At 40.4% G+C, this 8,600-nt stretch overlaps 1 protein-coding gene across 1 annotated transcript in view; it reads right to left on the bottom strand.

Moving 5' to 3' along the window:
- PTGFR (prostaglandin F receptor) overlaps positions 1–8,559 on the bottom strand; it is a 41,626-nt gene extending 33,067 nt beyond the window's left edge. Inside the window, exons 1-2 of the mRNA XM_029948976.1 lie at positions 8,475–8,559; positions 6,195–7,065 (exon numbers count right to left, since the gene is read on the bottom strand). Of these exons, the coding sequence (XP_029804836.1) occupies positions 6,195–6,992 (798 nt within the window). The 5' untranslated portion in view covers positions 6,993–7,065; positions 8,475–8,559. The remainder of the gene's footprint in view (positions 1–6,194; positions 7,066–8,474) is intronic.
- Between the last annotated feature and the right edge of the window lie 41 nt (positions 8,560–8,600).

Below are 8,600 nucleotides of genomic sequence, written 5' to 3' on the forward strand. Positions count from 1 at the left end.
TAAAATAGATCCTTTTACATAATCCAATTGTCTCTGCCTCCTTCACTACCACACCACAGCCACTCCATTCTGGCATTCCACTGTCTGAATTCTTTTTGAGGATTTATTAGCCAAAAAGAGTGAGAAAAACCACCTCCCTGTCTGTATGAAACCATTAATTGTATCCACTTACTTACACCCAGGACAGAGATGGACAGAATGACAAAGTTACACAGGTTTGAAAAGTAGTATTTGCAAATATCAAAAGACAGTTTTCTCCTATTGGATGAAGTCCTCTCTAAATATAGATAAATGGCATTGATATATGAGGTAAAATTTCGTGAGGCTATAAATACCTTCCAGAGCAAATATAAATGGAAGGCATTTTATATACTCCTTGTAAGGATAAGACTAAACAAATGAAGCTAAAACTGGCAACCTGCAGAGATTCTGAGCACATTAACATCTTGAATTGTCCTTTAAATGGTTTGGAGCTTAATAAAACCCCAAGACACATTAAGCCAGAAGATTTTTATATCCAAGAGAGTATAAATAAATCCACATGTCTCTGATTCTTTTACACTTGAATCATTCAAGCAATGTTTTTAAGTGCTGTCCCAAAGTCTATGGTATCTTTGGGCATTTTTATAACTCTCCTTAAAAACAGGAAATCATGTTTTGTCAAAAGTAAATGAACTTAAAATACCCAAAGTATTCCACACCACTGTACATATCTAAAGCAACAGATTTTTATGAAAATCCTCAGCCTAGCAATGCCTATTTTAAGTGATTGACTTTGCAGGACCAATTTTACACCATACGCTTCCACGGAGGGAGATAATAAACTAAAAGGAATTCAACTCCAAAGGCATATATATAGCTCAATATATTAGTAGAATCACACTGTAAATCTATATGTAACATATGTTCTATTTAGATAATATATGAACAAATGAACTTCTGAAAGACTGTCCTAAGCCAGACTCTGCAGGAAATTAGACTTTGAGACAGAGATCTGCACACAGGGTATGGTCCCAGGGAGCGTGAGGTGGTGAGGAAAGCAGAATTTGGCAAAGAGGGAAGTAGAGCTCAGCGCATTTGCAAGAAGGACCTCAGCCGGCTAGTTCTAAAGTGTGGATGACCCTTCAGAAATGTCCTAAATGAGGCAAAGGTGTAACAACTCTGTATCTCCACCACCAGTCCCTGTACACACAGTGACCAAAGGGATGGGGCAGGGTCAAGGCAGCTTCCGATGACTAAGGGAAATTTCCCGGAGAGTAAGCCTCACCTATCATTTGCCATTAGCTCTCTAAGACCTGTTCATTATGATGCCAATACCTTTAGTAATTTAGTCAAACCTCAATCAGCTACCTAATTTTGTTATTTATATCTGACAAACATCTTAGTGACTAAATGTTTAACTCCATTGACTAGAAACACTAGGGTAAGAGTATTAACCTCTAAAAAAAAAATCAAGTTCAAACTTTATATATGCAAGAGAACACATTTCTTGGGTAAACCCACCTATAAAAGAGATCTATGTACTTTTTCATATACTTTACACTTCTTTTCCCAAATCAAAATTATCTTCTATCCCTGAAGAGAAAGTAAACAAAACATATGGCCTTCTCGTAAAAGACTGTTGAAGTTTAATTGCATCTACAGTTGCTGACTTAGGGAACAGATTAAAAATTACCATTTGGTTTCAGTATTTGCTTAATTAACTCTTACCTACAAAACTGCGAATCCACATTCTGGTCAATCATTTGCAATCTTTTGACATTCATACTACTTAAGTTACAGTCAACCAGTCAACAAGTATTTATTGCTCTGCCAAACTGGTGAAGTAAGCATAGCAATAATAATACATTCTTTTCAGGGTTACATATTCTAGAAATGGAACATGAAAAAGAATCATTACTTGTATAAAGGCAAAACTAATACTAAGAAAATGTTACTTGAAGTGTGGATAAATGAGGTTTTTGTCCCCCTCACTCTAGAAACATCAAGAGAATGCCTTTAAGATTTATTTACTAAGGACAAGTGATTCACCTAGGATACACACAAGACAATTTTATAACTACCATTTAAGTCTTAAAGATTTTTGTATTAATTTATTGTGAAATGAAATTATAAACGAGTAAGTGCCCCATTGTAGTTTCCTGTATTTTTCCATTGGGATTGTTAAGTGAATGAATTCATATGAGTTCACCATGTTTAAAACTGTAAAATACAGATATTGTAAAATTTTTAACTTAAAAATTTTAATGAGCTATGTTTTAAACTAATACTAACTTTGCACTACATTTCTAAATCTTAATTCCTGAAAATACCCTCCTTTAGAAAAATAACACATTAAATTTTAAAAAATTTTAAAAACACCACGGGAGATTTTTTTGGGGCAATGAAATTATTCTGTATGACACTGTAATGGTGGACACATGTCAATACACATTTATCAAAACTCATACAATTTATAACACTAAGGTAAAACACTACAGACTTTAGTCAATAAAAATATAACAGTATTGGCTCATGAATTGTGACAAAGGTACCACATTCATGTAAGACTTAATAATAAGTATAAGTGGGGGTATAAGAGGGGCATGCGGGCATATGTGAACTTTGTGCTTACCACTCATTTCCCTGTAACCCTAGAAAAATAAAGAAATCAAGAAAAATAAAGTCTAATAAAAAGACAAAGGAAGAGAAAACTCGAACAACAGGATCATCTTACCTTTGTATTAATTGAACTCAACCATCAAAATTAATAAAGTATTCCCTTTGTCATCAGCTAAAAATTTAAGTAATTTTAGAAATTATGCCTCTATTGATAAGTTTTGATGCACTAAATTCTTGTCAAGCACAAACACCATCAACCGGATTACTCACCTGCTCCTTTTCCTGTGTGCACCTCTATCATTGTTTCAGTTTGAGGCTTGAACATGACAATGAGAACAGGTCAGAAAATGTGTACAGATGTTCATTCAGATTATAAATCCAACTGATTTATTGGACTTGGATCGTATGAATCCAACTGATTCATACTCATCAATCATAGAAAGAAGACACCTGATGTAAAGTAGGGCACTGGGGAAGCTGTTAGCATTATAGTACAACTATGGGAATCCAGAAGCTTGATTTAAGAGGTATTTTAAAAATGGAGAGTAGGGGCACCTGCGTGGCTCAGTCAGTTGAGCGTCTGACTTCAGCTCAGGTCATGATCTCACTGGGTTCGAGCCCCATGTTGGGTTCTGTGCTGACAGCTAGCTCAGAGCCTGGAGCCTGCTTCAGATTCTGTATCTCCCCTCTCTCTGACCCTCTCCTGCTCATGCTCTTTCTCTCTCTCTCAAAAATAAATAAAACATTTTTTAAAAATGGAGAGTAGACATATGTGGAACTTAAGAAATGAAACAGACGAACACACATGGGAGAAGGGAAGGAAAAATAAAATAAAAAGAGAGAGGGAGGCAAAGCATAAGAGACTCTGAAATACAAAACACAAACTGAGGGCTGGTGCAGGGGTGTTGGGTGGGGGGATGGGCTAAATGGGTGATGGACATTAAGGAGGATGCTTCTTGGGATGAGCACAACACCTTATTGGGTGTTATATGTAAGTGATGAATCACTAAGTTCTACTTCTGAAATCATTATTCCACTATATGTTAACCAACTTGGATTTAAATATAATTTAAAAAATTATAAAAATAAAATAAAAATGGAGAGTAGAGAATGATGGCTTAGTCATTAATATCTATGCAATTTTTCTAAGTATTTAAGGGGAAAAGAGAGAAATGTTTCAAATGAGATATTACTGTTGGGTGCTATTTGGCATTCCCAAACCTGAGTGTTTCACAAGGGCTCCATTTACAGCTGTCTGATAGCCTTAACCTAACGCCCAAGGCACATGTGACCAGACCACAAAAGTTATAAATCCTCTAGTCAGAATGTGCTGTGAAGACCCAAGTCTCCACAAGAGAAACCAGGAATGCAAAGAATGCTTCAAATAAAATACCAGTCCGTCAAGGAGTATCTGTGGTACCCACCATGCAACTCACATAGAAATACTTCTCACACTAAAAAGCATTTTAGAAGCATTGATACATTGGTGTCATAGGTATATTGATAACTTGTAAATAGAACACAGATCTCAGAGGATGTTTCACAAATATAAAATTATGCTTCTACTAGAAATATGTTCAAAACATGAATTAAGGTATATCTACTTTAACAGTGAAGGAAACCAAAAATTCAGAAAGAGAAATTAGAGAAAAACATAAATTCAACATATCCAAGATGAGCATGAAATTGTGCTATCTTCCACCGTCTCATGGCATTTAACCTGTCATTCCTATTTCTCAGTCAGAAGCAGGATTTTAAAGGTGACTGAGAACAAACAAAAGCAAAGCACCAGTGATCACCTCAGCGTTCCGGACAACTGTCTCTCCCTGAGTTCACTAGTCTACTGATTTCAGGTTCTCTTCAGGGCTAGGACCCTCATTTACATTTTTTCTTCAAATATTTTCAGGTACTTCTTTTCTCACCTTCTTCACATTCCCTTTCTAACCTCCAAATTAATTTCAGTGCTACTCATACTCACTTTTTATTTGGAAAAGCTACTGTGTTTCAAAGTTTAAGGGAAGAAAAAAAGAACTGTCCAAGGGAAATTCCCTTTGTTGAGTGGTATAAATTAAAATCTCCAAGAATGAGCACTAAAGTGATTCCAAGTATTGATAGAACTGCTCTCTGCTATTCAGATTCAAATAGCTAGACTCAGCCAAGATCAGATCACTGCTTGGGTTCACCCAAGGCCTCCGAAATTGACAACAAGCAGGCCTCAAAATGTTGACCTGCGCTGACCAACCCAACCTGACCCCCGCTGGTTGCGTGCTTAGGACCAGTTCAGGCACGTCATGAACAAATACTTAAGTGATTTAACAACTGAAGAAGCTAAATTCAAAGTGTGAGGACATCACATGAATAAAGAAATATTCAAACAGTAGAAATCCTCTTGTAAAATAAAATCAGCTGTCATAGAATCTGTCGGCAACAGAAGCTCTCCCCAACTCTCCTGTGCATCAGGACCAGCAGGATTGTCTATTAAAACTCTACCGGCAACAGTTCTTGCACAGTGGCTGCTGGGGGCCTCGGAAAACTGCATCAGTAGCAAGTGCCAGGCAAGGTATGACCCCAACCTATGTGTTCCATCTACCTTCATCTCCCCAGTTTGCCTCACCCCTGCCTGCAGACCACCTATATTACTGTCTCTAGCCCATTTCTTCACTGGTACAGAAAAAGGAATAAAAATAATCTTTGTTGTCGTCACTAGCTATGTACAAAGGATTCTTTTCTCTTTCATGACAAGTTGTCACCCTTTCCATCATAAAATGATGGAGTTAAGGCCATACTTATCAATCGTAAGTATTTTGTTCCTTCTACCTAGAAGATAATATGAATGACTTATGTTTGTTGCTAATTCCTTAACCTTAGCCTTCATTTCCAAATAAAAATATCAAGCAGTGAAACATAGCTACTGGCTATATTTAAGAAAAAATTTTTAAAATGAATGGAATGGATAAGGGAAGGATCCTTGACTCTCCTGCAAATCATACCTCTCTCTGAACCACTGGCATTGTTCTTGGTTTGGTGAACAAACTAGTGATCTCTTCACCTAACCTATCTATAGACTTCACTTAACCTATCCAACTATCTCAACTCCTCACCTCCTCTTGCAAGCCAAGACCCAGTCTTATATGTTTAGAAAAACTCAGTAGCCAATATGCCTTTTCTATAAATTAAAAGTCTGTGTGACTTGCTACCAAGGCTTTGTTGAGTCCATCCCAATACTGTATTATACTCAGTCATTTTTGTTTCACATTTTAGAAACCAATCCTATTAAGAATATTAAAACCATGTTACTCTGTTAAAATTATTCTCTACTCTACTGAAAGCAGGTTACACTATGGTTAGAATTGTTTAGCAAGATCTTTCTTTCAACTCAGGACTTGTGGGGAAATCACCACATGCACTGTAAGTAGTTTATTTCTAAGCCAGAGCTGAGTACTGACATGTTTTGAAGAGGACTAAATTCTAGCATTTAAAAGATCGAACAGTGTTCCCCACCAAGACGAACAACATTGAAAAAGATGACAAACCCTGTGTTACACATGGAAAAATGGAAGAAAGCAGAAATTGTCAAAACGTTAGACTCTTACCAGAAATGGGCTCCAGCAAATGCAGGAGACACACATTATAGCCAGGAGCTGGATGACCATTTCAAAATGATGAGACCTGCCTTGTCTGTGCTGCTGACTCTTAAATTTAACTCTTACGAGTGTAATTCCCGTGATGGCATTGCACAGGAATGAAACACCAAGGGCTAAGAGCCCCAGAAAAGAAAAGAGTAGAAGATAAAACCTATCTTCCCAGTCTTTGACGTGTTCTGTTTTGTAGAAACACCAGGTCCTCGATGCTTGAATTGTGTAGTTTCGATGCCCAAGGATGGGTAGCAAAGCTATGAAAACAGCAAACAAGCACACTCCACTCAACATCATTTTCACATGTTTGGATGTAATTTTCGTTGAATGAAATATTGGTTTGGTGACTCCGATACATCGCTCAATGGCCATCACACTGCCTAGAAAAAGTGGGCACAGACCAGAGAATACCATGCAGATACCAAAAATACTGCAAAGGACATTCGACTGGTCGAAGCGGATCCAGTCTTTATCAGAAGCATATACAAAGACTGCTATAGCTCCATTGATGAGGTGGCCAAAGAAGTCTGTGATTACCAGGGCACTAGCGAAAAGCAGAAACGACGCCTTGGACTTCTGTCTAAATCTCTGATAGGCCTTCATGAGAATAGCAATGGCAAGGCTGTTTGATACGATCCCCACTGTCATGAAGATGACTGAAAAAAATACTGAAAACCGGTTTTCCGTCTGGCAAGTTGTATTTGAAAGGAGCCCAGCTTCAGGAGACACTGGCTGTTTGGAATTGTTCATAGACATTGTTGTGGAGATAAAAAGCTGGCCACTCAAGTCATCTCCCTCTCAGAACACTGCAGGCTTCTAGTCCGGACATCTGTAGCATAAAGACAGAGGAATTATGAGCACTGGATAATGGCTCATCTGACATTTAAGAGCGAAGCGCCCCAGCACCCTGTGGTGAGAATCAAGATTTATCTGGCCTATCATAAGCAAGATTGCATCATAGCAAAGCAGCACACATCTGCCTGCGGTTCCACATTTCACGTTCAAGGTAAAGAAGCCACCAAACTTGAGACTCTTTGGTAAACGTTAACTGTGGCCCTTCTGCAAATGGGCTCCTCCTAAATCTCCTCCTGACACTTCACAGACACCTTAAAATTTTTAAAGCTTACAAAATCACTAACAAGATTAGATTTAAGCCCAATAAAGTTTCTAAAAGCAAAATAGTCTATTTAAATAACTAAGTGAACTTTTCAAGCTTTGCTTTTTTCTCTCTCATGGGCTTTGTCTCCACACTGCAGACTATTGTTTAGGTAAACTAACCGTTACCTGTTTGTCAGGCTGACAAAACAATCTGCTTCGAACTTTGGGAGAGGGTGGAGTGGACCAGAAAACTCACTGATGTTAAATGGTGCTTCTCATAGTACGTTCTAAGATTGTTGAATTTAGAACAAATAATAGCAAACCACGCGATCTGGAACCCATGGAAGGTAGTGGTGAGTCTCTAAGAAGCTTTTCTGGTCCAGCTCTCCGGAGGAAAGGAGGCTAGGCGTGCACCCTGTGAGCACATCTGCCTACATGCGGTTGATCAAATGACAGCTTCAAGAAAACAGCATCTAATGCGAAGTATTCATTTGTATTCATTTATCGTTCTTTCCGTAGAGTGCTGAGACCTGAGTCACGTACCCTGGATACCCAAGACCACAGCCACCCACCCTCCCCCAGCTAATTCGATTGGGGTTTCCAGAGCAGCTTTCCGGGAGGCTGGGAATTACCGAGCCAGCCTTGCCTGGGACCCGCCCGAGTCGGGCCGCCCGGGCTGCCCCCGAGGGCGGCCCCCTGCTCCGAGTCTTACTCACAGCTCAACTTTCGCCGTTGCTATCCCTAAGCCTCTGCTTGCAACATCCTTCCCAAACCTAACTTGCTGAAACTTTCTGCTATTGCTCAAACGTCAAAGGGCCGTTTCCCTTCCTCCCTGGGGGGGCGCCAAAGGCCTGCGCTTGGCCCCGCGCGGGACTCCCAGGGTCGCCGGCCGGGAACGGCAGGACCAGATCTCCCCCTGGGCCCAATCCCCTCCCCTGAGACCCCTTCCACCCGCTCCCTCCGCGCGCAGTTCCAAATCGGTTCGGGTCAGCCAGAATACCCTTCTCTCGGAAGACCTCCCCGGCTCGGGGCATCTGGTCCAAACCTGTTGCCAAGCTCAGACCAAGGTGGCCTCCAGTGCGGTCGGTGCAGCATCCAGAGGCCGACGCGCGGGAATCCAGCCCCTGGGACGGTGGTTACCTTGGCATCCCGGGCCGCCCGCAGGGCTCTCGGCCGAGAAAAGCGCTCCGCTCCCAGCGCCATCGCGCGCCCGGCTCCGCGCCCGGCCTCGCAGGTTCCTCCGGCGCCGCACCGCGCTCCCGCTCC

Source organism: Suricata suricatta, chromosome 8, assembly GCF_006229205.1.
Source record: "Suricata suricatta isolate VVHF042 chromosome 8, meerkat_22Aug2017_6uvM2_HiC, whole genome shotgun sequence".
Lineage (NCBI taxonomy): Eukaryota > Metazoa > Chordata > Mammalia > Carnivora > Herpestidae > Suricata > Suricata suricatta.